This window comes from Malaya genurostris, chromosome 1, assembly GCF_030247185.1.
Source record: "Malaya genurostris strain Urasoe2022 chromosome 1, Malgen_1.1, whole genome shotgun sequence".
In the NCBI taxonomy this organism is placed as follows: domain Eukaryota; kingdom Metazoa; phylum Arthropoda; class Insecta; order Diptera; family Culicidae; genus Malaya; species Malaya genurostris.
This window is the reverse complement of record NC_080570.1, coordinates 71,579,052-71,597,972: the sequence shown is the minus strand read 5'-3', so window position 1 is coordinate 71,597,972 and position 18,921 is coordinate 71,579,052. Positions and strand designations below refer to the sequence as shown.

Below are 18,921 nucleotides of genomic sequence, written 5' to 3'. Positions count from 1 at the left end.
TTTATAAATTTTGTATCAAGAATTTTTTAATATGTATATTTAAGTACAAAAAATGATCGGTTTTAAAAATTGAAAAACAAAATATCGGCTTGGCGTCATTTCCGCGAAAGTGCTGCATTTTTGACGGCCGGAAACATAAGTCAAGTAAATCTTGACCAATCGATTCAAAAATTTTACAGAATATTCTCGATAGTTATCTTCACAAAGGTACGTAGGGGTTTTTGAAAATTGTGAATATTTTTTTATGAAAAATTTTGTGATGAAAAAATGCGGTTTTTTTTTCAAAGGTTCTCTTTTTTTCTACAGTGGTTATTTTCAAAGGTCTTTTTTTTTTCTACAGTGGTGTCAATTTGAAGTTCTTATACAATGCTCGAGAGTCGAATTTATTAAAGATTTCTTATTGTTTATTAATATTTTCAATGTTTATAGCAGCATTACGATTTAAAAATCGTCTAATTTATATTTTGTTATTATTTATATTCGTCCCGGGTTGACGGTTCAATGCATGGGGCACTGGTCTTACAAATCAGTTGTCGTATGTTCGAGCCCTGTCGAGCGTAGTGTTTGCTACAATCGCATTAATCAGATGATGGCATTAATAGACTTTATTTATCAACCAAAAGAAACGAAAATATAAAAAAAAATACGTGCTTAAAGGAGCACTTATCATGGGAAGTAATTGTCCCGATAGTTCGTTCCCAGCGCAGTCATGAGAGCTGTTATTTACCCATCAAATCTCGCATCCCGTATGCATTAATATTGCACTGATTCATATAGCGGCGGAAGCCTAAGTTCGGGTCGAGACACCAGATAAGCTGGTGCTGATGGCAATGTAAATTAACTAGCAAGGACCATGACGAAATGCGAAGGAACAAAACATAAACAAACTCCAAAAGGGAACGATAACAAATATCGGTTAGAACTTGCTCTCGGAGGGTTGTGGTAATAAAGTCATAAATGCATCTCTAACGAAGGATGCAATAAATCGACGATCTAGTAACCGTCATGGAAACATCTGGTGAAATAATTAACATGCTCTTCAAGCATACAGATAAGGTGCCGCATATGTTTAGATAGGACGGCTAAGCAAGATTTGAACTTGAACTTGAACCTTCTAGGAGGGCCCTTGCAGCCGTTAGGGAATAGAGTGGGATAGCACGAAATGCAAGTGCAACCATCTAATCAAATCTTTATGTAGTAGTGAGGCACCAGGAATTTGTGTACCGTGCTGACGAATGGTAACGTCAGCATCTAAGGAGAAAGGGAGATAGTAATAAATGTTGCACTGCATGTCGTGCAACATCTTTAATATTTTACCATAAGATTCATGTATATATAGTTTAAGGAAATTAAAAATAAATCAGTCATCAGTTACCAGAGAAAACGGTCGTTCGCATTCATCACTAGAAAGAAAATTCCCGGACGAGCCCCCACCAGAAGAAGTCATCCTCCCCTAGAAGGAAGCATCATCGCCCAGGAAGTAATTCTCTCTAAGAAGAGAATTGTATAAGTATAATTTACTTCAACAAATATTTCTTCCTTTCCCTTCGCAGGTACAGTCCGCTGGAGAACCGTAGCCAGCATAAAAGCGTACTTCCGCTCTTATGCCCTACTTGCTTCTCCCCGGATATCCGAAAACTTTAATCGTAAAGTCTTAAGGCAAATTAAAAAGAATTTGCGACAGGGAACAGTCAGTCGCTCTGACGGCTGACATTTTGGTGGCTCCAGAGAGGAGCGTATCGCAAATTCTTTTAACTTGCTTAAGCTTTATCAAAAGACTCTGGAATAGTTGCTTTAAACTATTTTGGAGAATATTTGTTGAAAAAAAAAAAAAAATATTATTATCATTGCCATTAGCAGTAGATAATTTGAGTTGCGGGAACTTCTAAATAGATTAACATAGCAATTCTCTGTACTAAAATGGAGTTTGTGGCTAATCCAAATGGACATTGTCGCCTTTGCACGAAGAAAGATCGTGCAATGGTCGAAATGATAACTTGCGATGAGTGCGATAGGTGGTTCCATTTATCTTGTGTGAATCTTGATAAACGGCCACCAAGACCAGAGGACTGGTACTGTATGAAATGCCAGCAGCGTAAAAAAGAATACGCTGCAATGACGAAGGACTTGGAAGTGACAAATATGGCACTCCAAGCAAAAAATGGCAGCAGCAGGGCAATTATTGAGCTGATGAGAATACACGAGAGGACCATGTTATCCCTCGTGACTTCCATTCAGAATACGAGCATGAAAGAAGACGCAATGTCAGTAAATTCAGGAAACTCGATTGAATGGAAAAGTTATTATGAAACCTTGCCTAAGATTATCGGTAATGCCAGAGGAATGGAGCAGCAACCAAAGCTGCACCGATATGATATGCTGCAGCCAAGTACGACTGGTGGAACAACTGGAATTACAATAACCACTGGCTCAGAAAAGAACACAAGCGATTCTGAAGAGTTAGAGTGTGATAGTAATGAAAATGATTTTGTCGGATTCGATGAGGACGTCGCTGGTAGAGAGAACGGAATGTTAAGTTCTCCAAGATCCTCAAGTTCGATTTCCGATTTCACAAATTCTGAAAAAGTCCAAGAACTGGAAGCAAATCTTTGGTCGTCTACGGAAGCATATGGGGAAAATGTGGTTGCCTCGGTGAGAAGTGTCACATTAGGATCTTCCGACGAACAGAACAAAATGAAATCTGTTGTTGGTATGGCACCAGCACCTGGGAATGCATTTGACAACAACGCTAAAGTATTAGCTATGTCTACGATGGTGACTAAGAGAAAAGTCACCGCTCCTGTCAATGCTCTCGATGAAGCCTTCAGTGTACCCTTTGAATATGAATGGAAAAGGGAATTGGTTTATTATGCCAAGTTGGATGGCAATAGTAAAGATACAAATAATTATATCATCATGCCACTACACGGGGGGTTAACGTCGGATAATTTTACGTTTAAGAAAGATTCCGTGGGTGGATCATCAGATGAAAAAATTATACGAAGTGCCAAATCATATGGATTAACGCCTCGACGTTCTCTGAACTCCTTACCTATACCAGAACCACTACCAGGCAACAATTTGGGTAAACTGCTCAAAGAAACAAGTTCACCGCCATGTGTGTCGTTGGTATGTGCATCCGTAAGTCGATCAGGTACAACTCCTTCATTGCGCTCGAATTCGCAAACCCCTCCTGAATCAAGAGAAATAAGGACTGGTTCCCAAGCTACCTTTGTGTGTCGAATGAGGAACCAGGTAGCGAACCACCTCCGACTGTGGAAAAATGTTCGATTGAAGAATTCGCTCGTTAATGATTGGACTGAATTGGAAGATATTTTCAAAAAAAAAAAAACGGCACAAAGTATTCAAACATCAAATTTATAGATGTCAGGGCATTCTCTGTTTGGAGAAAAGTATGCAGAGACTAATATTTTGAATGGAAAATATCAATTTTATTACTTCCAAACATAACTTGGATCCTGCTTGGACGATGAAAGACAAAAAAAAAAGGTTAATGTTCAAAATTGCTGAAATAGAATAATTTTAAAAGGAAATAAAAATCATGTTAAGGTAAGACATTCATTATTTAGAAGAAAGAAGGATAAATTATATCCCTTTGTTGACACCAAGATTAGAGTCATGATAGCTCTTCTCTCACGTGTAGGGACTGTTGTAAACGCGTTTCCATTTTAGTATAATGGAATGAATTATTTTGGACCTTTCTATGTTTAAAAGATATAAATGTCAAAAAGGGGAGTTATTTTCACTTGTTCAGTTACACGTGGAATACACTTCGAAATGGCAGAAAATTTGAGTACCGATGCCTTTTTCGTATGCTTTAGGAATTTTCAGTGTCGCAGAGGTAAAGTAACTCAGCTTTACAGCGACAACGGAACTAATTTCGTTGGAGCCGAAAGAGAGTTGAAACGCCTCCTACAAGAACTCGACACAAGAATGAGACAAGGAGAAGCAGCAAAGTTAGAAATTTCATGGGTGTTTAACCCTCCAGCGGCTCCACATTTTGGAGGCGTATGGGAGAGGTTAATAGGAATAGTAAAGAAGGCGCTTGGTGTCATGATAGACGATATGTCTAAAAGGACACCTACGAGTGAAGTGCTGCGATCAGCCTTTATTCAAGCGGAGTGGTTCGTTAATTCACGTCCTTTGATACATAGAGCTTTAAAGGATGTGAATGATGAGCTATTAACCCCCTTCCATGCGATTTTAGGAAGGCCGGGACAATATGCACCACCCTTCGAGATTGATCCAAAACCTTACGATAAGAACTCGCAGGCAAGGATTCAACACGCCATGAAGGTATTTTGGGATAAATGGAAGAAAGAGTATCTTCCAACACTTATCACCAGAGAGAAATGGACTGGAGATGTCAAACCAATTAAGACTGATGATATAGTCTTAATGGTAGATAATGAAGAACCACCTGGACGGTGGTTGAAAGGACGTGTTGTCAAATTAATCATTTCTGATGATGGCGTAGCTAGACAAGCTGAAGTTATCGCCGGAAAAGGTACTTTTAGGCGCGCAGTTGCTAAACTCGCGATATTGGACGTCGAGAGGAAGGATTTAACTCCTGAGCCGACGCAAAGTAAACAAGAATCAGAGCATGTAATAATGCACGTATCTGAAACTGAATCCGCTGATCCTAAGTTTGAAGATCACCGGATTGAAATGAAACGAGAAATTAACAATATTTCTCAATCGGGCAAAAAGAAAAGACCAGTTATTCGTTTTTCTCCTCGTTCTGTACTTGCAGCTATGTTAACTACAGCAGCAGTTCTCAGCACGGCGAATTCCTTATTAGTAACACCGGTCGAGCAAGATGGGGTATTTCTCGACCACATAGGAACTACTTTTATGAAACGGGGCATATGGCGGACGAATATAAATACGTCGATATCGCCGAATGAAGACCGGGAATTGATCGAAGGCATAAGATGTAATATGTCAGCAACAAGGAAGCGCATGACCAAGGACATAAAAAATGAAAATATGAATAGAATTTTGAGCGTCTTCGACAAATTATGCTCGGATGCAATTACCGAAATTGATTATGAGCGAACAAGATCTCGACGCTCAAAAGGGATATTTGGATTCTTGTGGAGCTTCCTATTCGGTGAAAATGACATCGAAACTGAACTAAAAGCAATGAGAATGCACGACAATGAAAAAATACATCAGTTATCTGAGTCGTTAGTTCAATTAAATGGAAAGACCACTGAGATGGGAAATACCTTAAACGATCAATTCTACGGTCTGATGAAGGAAACAAACCACCTGAAGCAAAAGTACGCCCTAGGTGAAACGGAGTACTTGGAAAGTCGTTTGATCGAGATAATCATGCTTTCTCGAGAGACTATTGACGCAGTGCTTCACAAGTACAAAAGGATGAGATCATATCCACTTTCGACGGAAGAACTTACCGCAACGTTCGACAACATCTCGTCAACATTGCCAGCAGGACTAACAGTTCTTCGACAATCCTCATTGGTAAAATATGAAACGCAGCAGATCAATGGGACTATCGTAATCGCAATGTACACTGTAGTTGTCAGCAAAACAGTGTACGAAATGTTTCGAATTATTCCTGTACCTCATATGGAAAATCATGCCATCATTGATATAGGAAAACCACGCATACTGATTGACCATAACGGGGAATATTTCTACCCAACTACGGAACCAGTACGGATGAACCAAACTCATTTTATCGTGGAACCTAGCCCGGTTCATAAGGAGCTTGACTGCGTATCTGGACTAGTGGCACACAAACTTTCGAAAAGCCGCTGCAATATTACGCACCTATCGCCACCATACGCCGAGATGATTTCACTCACGGATGAGAACCAGGTGCTTTACTTCGCCAGCGACACAACTAGTATTATAATTCACTGCAAGAATTCTATTATAGCGCCACCATACAAGGTGGCTGTAGTTAAATTAGATTTCGATTGTAAAATCCAAAATAATAAGAGTGTTATATATGGATTCGTGAATAGGGAAGAAAGGCGGACAAACTTATTCTTTAAAGAAAGAATTCAGATTAATTTCAATTTAGAGAAGAATGAAACGGCATTAGCAGAATTAAATAAGCCTGCGAATCCATTTGACAACAAAATTTTCACTATAACAACGGATGATTATAAGGAACAAGATATAGGTGAACCCATTATTGAATATGTATTAGTGGGTGTAGGATTGTTAGGTATTATGTATGTGGTAGTATATATTTATCTACGAGTTAAAAAATGTAATACAACACGAAATTCCAGAAGACCGGCGGAGTGTTTGTTTCCACTTCCGCGAAATACAGCTGAAAGCTCGTTATAAAAAAAATAAAGTCTTTGCAATTATTTATAGGAATAATAAACTTAACAGAGAGGACGAACACAATTTGAAAATTTAAGAGTAAACACCAATATTCCACGACAGTCGCTCGATTATCAATAAAGGTAATTCTTCAGGAAGATTTACGGGGCCAGAAATGTCGAGCGTAGTGTTTGCTACAATCGCATTAATCAGATGATGGCATTAATAGACTTTATTTATCAACCAAAAGAAACGAAAATATAAAAAAAAATACGTGCTTAAAGGAGCACTTATCATGGGAAGTAATTGTCCCGATAGTTCGTTCCCAGCGCAGTCATGAGAGCTGTTATTTACCCATCAAATCTCGCATCCCGTATGCATTAATATTGCACTGATTCATATAGCGGCGGAAGCCTAAGTTCGGGTCGAGACACCAGATAAGCTGGTGCTGATGGCAATGTAAATTAACTAGCAAGGACCATGACGAAATGCGAAGGAACAAAACATAAACAAACTCCAAAAGGGAACGATAACAAATATCGGTTAGAACTTGCTCTCGGAGGGTTGTGGTAATAAAGTCATAAATGCATCTCTAACGAAGGATGCAATAAATCGACGATCTAGTAACCGTCATGGAAACATCTGGTGAAATAATTAACATGCTCTTCAAGCATACAGATAAGGTGCCGCATATGTTTAGATAGGACGGCTAAGCAAGATTTGAACTTGAACTTGAACCTTCTAGGAGGGCCCTTGCAGCCGTTAGGGAATAGAGTGGGATAGCACGAAATGCAAGTGCAACCATCTAATCAAATCTTTATGTAGTAGTGAGGCACCAGGAATTTGTTTACCGTGCTGACGAATGGTAACGTCAGCATCTAAGGAGAAAGGGAGATAGTAATAAATGTTGCACTGCATGTCGTGCAACATCTTTAATATTTTACCATAAGATTCATGTATATATAGTTTAAGGAAATTAAAAATAAATCAGTCATCAGTTACCAGAGAAAACGGTCGTTCGCATTCATCACTAGAAAGAAAATTCCCGGACGAGCCCCCACCAGAAGAAGTCATCCTCCCCTAGAAGGAAGCATCATCGCCCAGGAAGTAATTCTCTCTAAGAAGAGAATTGTATAAGTATAATTTACTTCAACAAATATTTCTTCCTTTCCCTTCGCAGGTACAGTCCGCTGGAGAACCGTAGCCAGCATAAAAGCGTACTTCCGCTCTTATGCCCTACTTGCTTCTCCCCGGATATCCGAAAACTTTAATCGTAAAGTCTTAAGGCAAATTAAAAAGAATTTGCGACAGGGAACAGTCAGTCGCTCTGACGGCTGACAAGCCCCGATCTGGAAAAATTCATAGTGTCAGTAGAATCGTAGCACCAGCCATGCAATGTACACTTCTGAATTGGCTGCGAAGTCTGTTTTGAAACAGAAGGTCAAATTCCACTACAGGAATGTAAGACCAAGGCTTCGCAAATTTATATTTTATCTACAGAAACTGGAATGAATCAATGGTATTTTTGTAATCTTGAATAGTATTTGCTTTTGAATATTGTTGCTTGATATTTTTATACTCTAATGTAGCTGCATAGGAAAAAAATTCGTGTTAGTTGCTCCTCCTCTCGCTTTTGAGCACAATCGAATAATTCCTTTGCATTTTCAAGGGAATGTTTACGTTCCTTAGCGAGACTTACCCTTTTAGCCATGTGTTTTATTGTTCCTCTTACGGCATCACATGGTCCCTTATCAAATGCTATTCAGCATCTATATCATAGTTATTCTTATATTAGCCAAAACTGGAAAAGTTCTTTTTGTTTTTATGTTGTAATGTAGCTCCATCGGCCATGAAACAAATTTTGTACACATGTAACTGTTTTTCTTGTCGTATAAAATCAATAATTTTTTAAATAGATAAGTTTACGGATACAGAATCGTGACGCAAATCTTTGGAAATAACAGCAAAACTTGAATGATTGAGCATGTCGTTTCGCTTAAAATAAAACGCAAATGGATGAATACCCAGTAAATCCGAACATCGGACGCATCGTGCAAGAAAGCTTTTGATTGCGTTTCGAGCTTACATAGTGTATCGGTAGAACAAAAGAGTGAAGAAATACCAAAGCAGAGAGCGGATGTCTGATACTCAGGGGATGGGATATATCGGGGTTGGATTTCCAACCCCGAACATAGCGTCAGAGTTTTTCTGGCGAATGACCTTAAGGTTAAAACCTCTATGATCGAAACAAAAGAATGTATTTCACACACTATCGGGGAGGCGTCGGCTCGAAAGGCCTTGTTTGATGTTCCCTCGCTCTGTTTCTATAGCGATACATAATGTAAATATAAAGCTTTTTCAGGTCGACGCGGTTGATGCAAATGGTGCAGAATTGTCCGATGACGGGCCGATCGAAGCGCTACGATCGGCCCCATATCGAGCTCAATCGATCCGATGATCGGACTTATGCGGGTCGACAAATTTCACTGGGAATGATCCCAGTAAATCCGAACATCGGACGCATCGTGCACGAAAGCTTTTGATTGCGTTACGAGCTTACATAGTGTATCGGTAGAACAAAAGAGTGAAGATATACCAAAGCAGAGAGCGGATGTCTGATACCAGACCCTGTCAGCTTGGAGCGACATCAATCTTCAGTTCAGCAACGCCATCGCACGGCATCACATTCAACATATCATGTCAATTGTATGGGTGTGCAGCCCTGCTATTTTGGCGCGCACGAATTTGACATTTCTCTCCCCTACTTCTATGTATGAGATTCGATGCGAACTCACCTGAGGGCGACATGCTCGCAAAAAAGGATGTTGCCAATGATTTGTTCGAGAAATGTGAGAGCTGGATATCTTGTTAATATGATGTCTTTGCTGATACTCAGGGGCAGAGATGCCATTTATACAGATTTATCTGTATTATACAGATTTTTACATGCGTATACAGATTTAATACAGAGTACAGATTTTATACAGATTTCTCAAATTAAATACAGATTTATACAGATACCACAAAAAGTAAGAAAGAAATAATGAAACTTTTCCGTCTGAGCGTGTTTGATTGACCATTTTAAAATGAAAATTTTTTCGTGCAGCGTCATGAAACTTTATTGTCAGACTGAAAAGTTGTATGACCTGACTTGACGTTGCGTATTGGGCGTTTGAATTCCAAGTCATCATTTTCAAACGAAAAAAGTATATGGATTTACAATTCAATTGTGGTTAATACCAAAAACAATTAAATTTCGTCGTTGAATGTTCTTGTCAGTGCGGCAAGGACTTACGATATAAAGGAATGCTCCTTGCATCTGCCATTCTATAACAATAATCTAATGGAATAACATCTTCAAACATAATTTTATTTCCGAAATTTCCTTCCTTTAGTGAATACAGATAAATACAGATTTTTTATACAAAGCAATACAGATTTTCTATGAAAATATCTGGCATCTCTGCTCAGGGGATGGGATATGTCAGGGTTGGATTTCCCACTCCGAACATAGGGCCTGAGTCTTTCTAGCCCTAAGAGGCGAATGACCTTAAGGTTAAAGCCTCTATGACCGAATCAAAAGAATGTTTAACACTCTTTCACACCCTATCGGGGAAACGTCGGCTCGAAAATGCCTTGTTTGATATTCCTTCGCTCTGTTTCTCTAGCGATACATAATGTAAACATAAAGCTTTTTTAGGTCGACGCTGTTGATGCAAATGGTGCAGAATTGTCCGATGACGGACCGATCGAAGCGCTACGATCGGCCCCATTTCGTGCTCAATCGATCCGATAATCGGGCCGATGATCGGACTTATACGGGTCGACAAATTTCACTGGGATGTTCGAAGTAATCACATGAATTGGAATGATTTCATCATGGCTCTGCATTTATTTGAAGAAATTTACTGATATTTATATATTTTGTGGCAAACGAGTAGCGTTCGAATTCATTCGAGTGAAAACAAGAATGGTTAATTCGTATTCGTTCGAATGTAGTCGTTCGTCGTATGATCGATACGGCCGTAAACAAGAATGAGGGCAAATATTCAAATGGTTAGGATTTGCTATTCTGAAGACGTCAGACCTCTCCCAAGTTGAGTGTGCGAATTAATTCAATGGAGCGTCAAGGTCGTTAATCGCAAATTGATACAAATTTTGAAAGATTCCCCAATAAAAGGAACATTGAAGGAGGAGAAAATGAAACCAAACATAAACGTATACTGGATAGAAACGAGAGCTGAAAAACGTTCACTAAAGTTTCTCCGCATTTGATTGTTAACTGAACTATTTCCTTGATTTTTAATCAGGAATGAACAATTTTACATATGTACTCAAAAGGTGTATTTTTATGACGGAATAAACAGTTTATTAAAAAGTCTAACCAGAAAGAGTATAGAAATTTCGGCAGCGAAATTCGGCCAACAAGCCCCGGTCTCCCCTACTGCTCATCCGCAGAAAATGGCACAGAAGAAAATGTGATCATCATTATTTATCACTACATAGTGATTATCAGGAGTAAAGCTGACAATTGTTTTCACTTATTCTAATCAAAACAAAACAAAGAAGCATTATATTACGTATGAAATCTGTATGTACCCATACAAATCTATACATTACATAAACTGTTAGTGACAAATCTGTTGATTAATGCATTTTGTCGGTTAGGCCACTTATATCATTATATTTCCTTTACTTTATTCACAACCCAATAGTAGCTTCCAAACGTCCCAAAACTTGTTGCGATCGGTTCAGCAATCTTCGAGAAAATTGGTGGGGGAGAAAAATCTTTAAGAAGGTGCACACAGGCACACACAAACATACGCAAACAGACATTTTCCAATCTCGTCGAACTGAATTGAATGTTATATAATACACGGGGGTGATCAGAGCTCCGATCAAAGGGCAAAAAGTGCTCGAAGAAATATTTCGCAAGAACTGTAAAACAATAACATACATTCAGGCGATTTCCAGATTGTGATAACCCCAAAGGCTGACAATGCTAGGCGGTACCGAATAAAAGAATATGCTGATAAAATATATGGAGTTCGGCGTCACTGAAACACTTCTGGATTAACTGAAGTAAGATAATCGAATAGCTTATATTTCAGAACTCTCGGTACAGCAAGCAAACTTATTCTTTCTCTCTTGTGATTGAAACTCTCTTCTGAGTCCCGATCTCTTCAGCACATACATAACACAGATAAGTATGCATTCGAAATGCAATACAACATAACAGATCATAATTAATCAAATCATTCGATTCGATTTCTGAATACACAATTATAATTCCTTAAATAAAGATCACAAGACCCGGATGGATCATGATCACACTTCAATTATTGAACAGAAATATAAAATAACCGAATAAAACTATATAACATTTCTTTTATTTTTTATGATTTCGTTATTCAATACACAGATTTCAGGAATTTATAATTATTAAACAAAATTTAGAAACTGTGTATTGATTTACTGTAGAATCTTAGGATTTGCCACCCGAAACACATGCGGCACCATATCAGCTAACGTACGGAATAATTCCTCGGATATGTCGTGTGGTAATAGGAGCTGCAGCGTGTTCAGCTCGGCTCCTCCCCAACTAGCCGATTCAATCATGAAGCCTTTAGCGCATTTGAACACTAGTTCCGCTCGACGTATACACCAGCTGACGGTCATATCCTAAAATGAAAACAATAGTATTATCCAAGGGGTTTGTCTTCGAGTGGTCAGTGCATCACATTTCATACTAAACTGCTACGTCACTTAGCAGCTCAACATGAACCGTTAAGCAGTCAGAAAGTTCAAACTTCAGACGATTAGGTAGCAGAATCCCAATGTCTTTACGGGCGTGTCGAGCGAAAACTTGTTTAGTGTATAAGTTAATTTTGCCCAGATTATAAAGTGTCAATTCATTAACGGATGAGTCATAGATAAAACTTTAAGAGTTGAATGGTTATATGCTAAACACAAATAAGATTGATCACTAAACTCATAAAAGGGGGTTCATTCAAAAATGTTTCTTTATTTACCTCTGACATCTTATGCCTCAACAAAGCTGGAATGGTCAAAGTCGTTACATCATGTCTGCTAGATATTTTAAGGATGTTGCGCAGTCCCAAAATAACAGGATGTCGTGAATTTATTTCACTAGGGCTTTGAAACGTTTCATCAGAGATAAGATGAAAAATCACATGTGAGTGGGAAAGATTTGAATGGCGTGTGATGAACACATCTCCTGGTTTTAGATGAACCCCATTTTTATTAGGTTTAACATGCGAATTGGCAGAATCTTGCTCATCTGATGTATTTCTAAGTTTTCTGAGATCTTCTTGTATTTTTTCAATCTGCTGATCAACTTGATCAAAATGAAATTCCGTAGACATGTTGGCGTTACGTCGTATTTCCGAATCTGGGGAGACATTTCCTGAAGGTGTTAATACTACAATTCCACACAGAGAGCTGGAATATAGACCTAAAGCAACATTTGGCCCTCCAAAACTATTTTCTCTGTATAGTGGACTGCACAAATCAGAAGTCTTGGTGCTTAAAATTCGAATATTATGCATATGCTTTAACTGAGATCCTAAATGAATAGTGAAACTTTCCTCCATTGATGGACCTTGCGTGGAAATCATTGACCATCTATTTCCGATTTGCGTTGGGCTGTCGGACTCTGCCAGGAAGTTTTCATCGATGTGTGTGGTAATCCAATAGCGATATTCATATTTCTGGTGACCTCGCGTTGACTCCAGCTCCGATTCGCATCGTCTTCGAATCAGGTTCTGCATGCTGTATTGTTTGGCCAAAATGTGATTTATATTTTCTGAAGTGACAGAAATATCCAATAGCTTCATTTTTGCATCAATCTCTTCTTGATGCAGTGTGTTCATTGTAGTGATTTGTTGTGTCATTTCTGCAGTTAGATTAGTAATAGTTTTGGCACATTCTCGCTCTTTGGATAAAATTTCAGAAAGAACTGAAGAATGCACCAGCTGGTGAAAGCTTTGAGCAAATATTTCATTATCAGAGGGTCCAACTCGATCTGCATACTCTAATATTTCGTCTTTGTAAACTTTTTCAAAATTGACTGCCATAGCGTCGACGTCAACGTGACCACTTTTCAACTTTCCGAGTAATAATTCGTCTTGCTCATCATGGAACATTCGATTTTCGTTTTCTACAAACCACTTAAGAGCTATTTTAAGTTCTATATCAGCTCGTAGAAATTTCATGATTGAATCCATCCGTTCGTTAACGATTTGGTGAGCTAGCTCTTCGGTGCTACCTTTATAAGGAATTTGCACAGGGTATACGAGCTTAGCCATAGAGTCATCGAAGTTTTTAAACTCATAACAAAAATCAATCATTTTAGTCGGCTCGAGATCCATAGCTTTATCAAATCTACTATATTATAAACTATTTCCACAATAGAAATCAATTCAAGCCTAAAACTAAAACACACAGTGAATCTTCCGATATACGCCTAGGCCTAATCATTCGACGTCAACATTTCATAGTCACATACAGCGTTGCCAGGTTGCCAGATTTATCTCGCTGAGCCAGACACTCTAACTAACCAGATCTTTTGCCAGATTTTACAAATTTTACAATTTTTCCCAGATTTTGTCAGATTTCACCACAGATCTTTATGGTGATGGCCTCTATATCTTTTTCTTTGCTCACTGAAAATGAAGCCCGGTCAAAATTTCCTTGTATATAGCATGGTTTCCCAAAGTGGTCGATATAGACCCCTTGGGGCCGATATCCTTTTTGCGGGGGTCGACGTAAACGAAAACTGACTATTGGGGTCGACGAGGTCTAGAAATCGACCCCCTATTGTTTGATATAAGTTGTTATTTGAAATATTTACACTAAAAGAGTTGTGTTTATTTGACCATTCGCAAAAATTTGTAAGAATTTTACATCAATATTAAAAAAGCAAAAAATTGAATTTTTAAAGGAATTTGTTGATGAGGGTCTGAGGCCCAAATTAATTTTAGTAAAGGGGTCCATGACCCAAAATAGTTTAGGAACCCCTGGTATATAGTAACATTCAGACAAATCCAGACTAATTTTTGAGTCAGACCCAGATTTTTGGAAAAATGACCTGGCAACACTGTTCACATAAACCAATGACACGATGTAAAATACCTGGTGATCACGTTTTTCTATGTGTTAGTGCGGTTGTCATTTTATTTTGGAATAACAGAGAGACGTGAATAAGAAAAACATAAACAAATGACGTTTCGGGAGTTGCTTTTATGAAAATATTTAGAGTTGATTCTGTTTGCGAAAATATTGACAGTGAAATGCGGTGTTTTGTTCCGGGATGTTTCAATCGTTTTCATCACCTGCATTTGAAATGCCACCCTCAGCACAATCACTCCATTATCCATAACAACTGTAATAGATACCACAGTGCGATCCGCCAAATCCTTCCTCCAACGAAATGAACAGAATCGGATGTGTGTAAAATTTTATATATTTCGACGTTACCTTGCAAGCCCTTGAAGAAAAAATGTCCAGATTTTCAATTAGTGCCAAAGATTCGCCAGGCTGCGCGACAACTGGAGTAACTTAGAAGTGAAATCCCGATCTGAAATGGTCATTTGTTTATGTTTACATGCTTGAATCCCGGCGCGCCATACTTAATTTCGTGAGAAAATTACCAACACAACCAAACCTGTCTTACAACGCCACCAGTGTATTTTACGTCGTGAACCAATGAGAGTTTCTCTTTGTTTACTTTCTCTTTTGTTAATATCTCCTTGAGGGCTATCCGCATTACGCCGACCCGACAGATCCGAGCTCTCCGGCATTGACTTTTTTTCTGCTGCGGCTATAGCTGAACTACACAGAAAACTAGTCGATGCCAGAGGGTTCGGATCGATCGGGTCGGCATACTACGGATTGCCATTTAATCTTCGCGTACTTACACACTCAAATAAAAATTCACGTTTGATTCACTTGAAAAATCACGTAAACTGGTTTCAAATGTCAAATTGAATATTTTAAGTGACGAAAATGAATGTTATACGAACAGCCTCTAAAATGAATAGAGTCATCACATAAGGTTTACGTGAATTGACCAAACGTCAAACAATCTACGTGAATTTCCAGTGTGAAAAACTCGATTTTGAAAATGGCGAACAGTGGCCCTCAAAGTGTGAGTAGTGTAAATATTTGCGAGAAATGTTATTTAATAGCAATTTTTTACTACATCGATCGGTTCATTCCAGTATGAAAGTTTCCATGTGTTCGACTGGACCGAGTGCCTGCGTGGGTCCGGAAGTGTGCCCGCTCCTGCCGAATGCTTCAAACAGACCGTTGGTCCACCGAACAACGAATTCAAAATCGGTATTGTTGTATCAGCGTTCAGAATATTAAATTCTTTCAGTGTAACTGCGCTTTACTATGAACTATTTATCTAGATATTATGTAACATTCAATTAGTGTGTTTACGACAATGACTACCTGAAAATAAAAGATAAAAGTATGGTCTGAGAAAGAGCCGGTCTCTTCTTCGATTGGACTTCAAGCAAACAACATGTTTTATTTAACAACTACCGAAACACCCGAAAAGTTCTTTACAGATAATAATTGTTTCGGACATAATAAGTGGCGACGAGAAAAAGTGTTTTTTATTGCGCGTGTATGGTTGTAAGCTGCGAGTAAAGATTTTCGACGTGTGAGGAATATTTATGAAACGGCCATACTCTGTGTGTCAGAAGAGGATATAGTGGCATGAGTTTTCGTTTTCAACGGCAGTGGCTGTGAATTTTTTTTTATTGGTAACGGAAAAGGTTCCAGCCAGAAAGTTAATAAGTGTACGAATTATTGTTCGAATTGGAAGTGTTTCATTGCTTCGATCACTTTTATTGCGACGTCAGAAACACTAGTTTAATTTTTCTTTCCATTGGTAGCGGAAAAAGTTCCGATCAGGAAATTGGTGAGTGTTCAATAGTTGTTCGACAGAGGAAAGGAAGTACTCAACATTCAGTGACAAAGCCGAAGTGACGATTTTTTTGTATGTAGAACGCCATTTTGTTCAGTGGCGTCTTTTTCTTAGTGTAGACAGTGGATTTCTTTTGATGAGTATTGCCGAGCTTTTTCGGAATATGACAAAGCATTGCAGCTAACTGGCTAAGGACAATTCCAATTTAATTCAATTGAATATTTGTTTGCTTGGTTGGATCTTTTATAGGTTTTCAAGGCTTCGTTCAACGATTGTCACAAATATTGGTGACATAAAAGTGAAGAGATATTACCCAACTCATGAGGAAAGGAGTGTGGTAATGGTTCTTCGAACAACTAATAGATTAACTAGTATGTGGGGCCGACTGAAGGGAGGGTGGATGCTTTCACCTTTGACACAGCAACTGTCTGTGACTGTACAAAACGCTAACGATGTTTCGGAGTTCATTGGGACAGCCATGACGGAAACAAATAGGAAGGTGTACTCACCGAAGCAAGAATCAAAATGGAAACAATTCATTAGATGGTACAGATATATAATTGTAATTGTGAATTCTTAGTTCAATGATTATAATGGTTAAATGTATTCAGATTGTGAATTTTGTAATATCTCCTTAAGGGGGAAGAGCTGTTGTATCAGCGTTCAGAATATTAAATTCTTTCAGTGTAACTGCGCTTTACTATGAACTATTTATCTAGATATTATGTAACATTCAATTAGTGTGTTTACGACAATGACTACCTGAAAATAAAAGATAAAAGTATGGTCTGAGAAAGACCCGGTCTCTTCTTCGATTGGACTTCAAGCAAACAACATGTTTTATTTAACAACTACCGAAACACCCGAAAAGTTCTTTACAGATAATAATTGTTTCGGACATAATAGGTATGAAACTAGAGACACTGGACCCATGTAATGGGACCTCAACCTGCATCGGTAGTGTTGTGGGAGTTCTCGGATCTCGACTTCGGCTTCGGTTGGATGGAAGTGACAACATAACGATTTCTGGAGGCTTGTCGATTAGAGATCTCACGGCGTTATTAGTTGCTTTTTATTTTCATTTTGCTTTTTATTTTTATTTAAAATTCTATGCTTATTTTCTAGAATAAATGTTTTATTTTTCATTTTGTAGATTTATATAAAAATCTGAAATCAAATCAAATCTGAAATTTGATATGAACTGATAGATAAATGTGATATGAGCAGTACATTACATTTTACCTATGAAACACGTAACTTTTACTGGATTATGCATTAAACAGCTTTTAAATGCCAGTCTATTAAAACCTACGTGAAAAGTAGGGTAGAAAATATTCACATAACTTTTCACGTAACTATAACATGATTATTATTTTGAGTGCAAAATATTAGTGTAGAATGAAAGACAATATTCCCATGATTCTAGCAGTACCAAATATCGCATTTTTTATAACGGCCAATAAACCATCCATCAACATTCACTTTGAAAAGTAATTTCGAATGAATCGGCACTCGCTGAGAGTAAGTTATAATATTGAACGGCAGAGAAAAGTTTTCTCTTTCATCTGGTGTTAAATTTAATACTCTATTTTTCAAAGCTCGCCTGAAATTTCTTTCGAAAGTGGAAGTTGACAAGTGGCTTATTGGCCGTTATAAAAAAAAACGCGTGATGTGTAACGAACGTTTGTATAATAACGCAGATATAGTCGAAAAAGAAAGTAAACAGTGTGATTCTGTCAGTTGATGAGCATTTCAAATGGTCATATCTGCAAACGACAGTTTTTCATTCGCAGGAAATCCAGTTCGTTTAAAGCAAGTTAACGATTCGTCTATCAAACACAGAAAACAGATATACATGCTCACATGGGCTGTGTGTAAAATTTGCTCTTCAGTGCGGCGAACACTTGCAGATGTCGCCGCGATCGCCATTATGTGTTCCAGGGGTCAGATTTCAATCACGTCAATTTGCTTGCCATTATGTGTTCCAGGGGTCAGATTTCAATCACGTCAATTTGTTTTTGTGTAGCTTAATATCACATGTCAAATCGTCGTGATTGTTCTGCTATTGAATTTAATTATTTTATTAAAATTTCTTAGGTGTTCCTTGTGGGTAAAAGCATGTTGCTCTCCCGAAGCAACTCATATTTTTGAATCGAACGGAGTAGAAGCTTTTCGAATGAGAAAAATCTGCTCTAATCATTTTGCACCAACTGCATTCAAAAATATTGGTAGGAAAAATATGTTAGTTCCGGTACATATTCTAATAGAATAATATAAATTATAGATTGACTTTTGGTGCGGTACCGCTAACCTGTAAGGGGTTTGTAAACAGAAGTAAAGATACTACACCAAAAATGATTTTCGAAAACATGGAACAAAACCCTGAAATAAAATTGTGGGATCAGAAGTACACTGAAAATGAGAAACTCAATAATGATCAGATTCTCACAGACTCTTTATTGCCAATAGTGTGCCATAGCGATAATTATCATATATTATTAAAAATCAATCTCAAAGCTGAAAACTCAATACAGTTTTTATCATCTGATTGTTTTCATGACATTATTGTTAAAGAAGAAATTCAGGATGATGAACAAATTGCCACAGAGTTACCTTCATTACAGAAAACCACCATC

The 18,921-nt window shown here is 38.0% G+C and overlaps 2 protein-coding genes across 2 annotated transcripts; one reads left to right on the top strand and one right to left on the bottom strand.

Annotated features, from left to right (window-relative positions):
• Positions 1-509: 509 nt before the first annotated feature.
• On the top strand, positions 510-6,575 carry LOC131440416 (uncharacterized). The gene is made up of 2 exons (XM_058611685.1): positions 510-1,480; positions 4,775-6,575. The coding sequence occupies exon 2, from the start codon at positions 4,777-4,779 to the stop codon at positions 6,346-6,348; it is 1,572 nt and encodes a 523-aa protein (XP_058467668.1). The 5' UTR covers positions 510-1,480; positions 4,775-4,776; the 3' UTR covers positions 6,349-6,575.
• Positions 6,576-11,400: 4,825 nt separating this feature from the next.
• On the bottom strand, positions 11,401-13,856 carry LOC131440417 (protein C12orf4). The gene is made up of 2 exons (XM_058611686.1): positions 12,360-13,856; positions 11,401-12,009 (listed from the first exon to the last, which is right to left on the bottom strand). Exons 1-2 carry the CDS (start codon positions 13,716-13,718, stop codon positions 11,800-11,802), a joined length of 1,569 nt encoding a protein of 522 aa, XP_058467669.1. The 5' UTR covers positions 13,719-13,856; the 3' UTR covers positions 11,401-11,799.
• Positions 13,857-18,921: the final 5,065 nt, after the last annotated feature.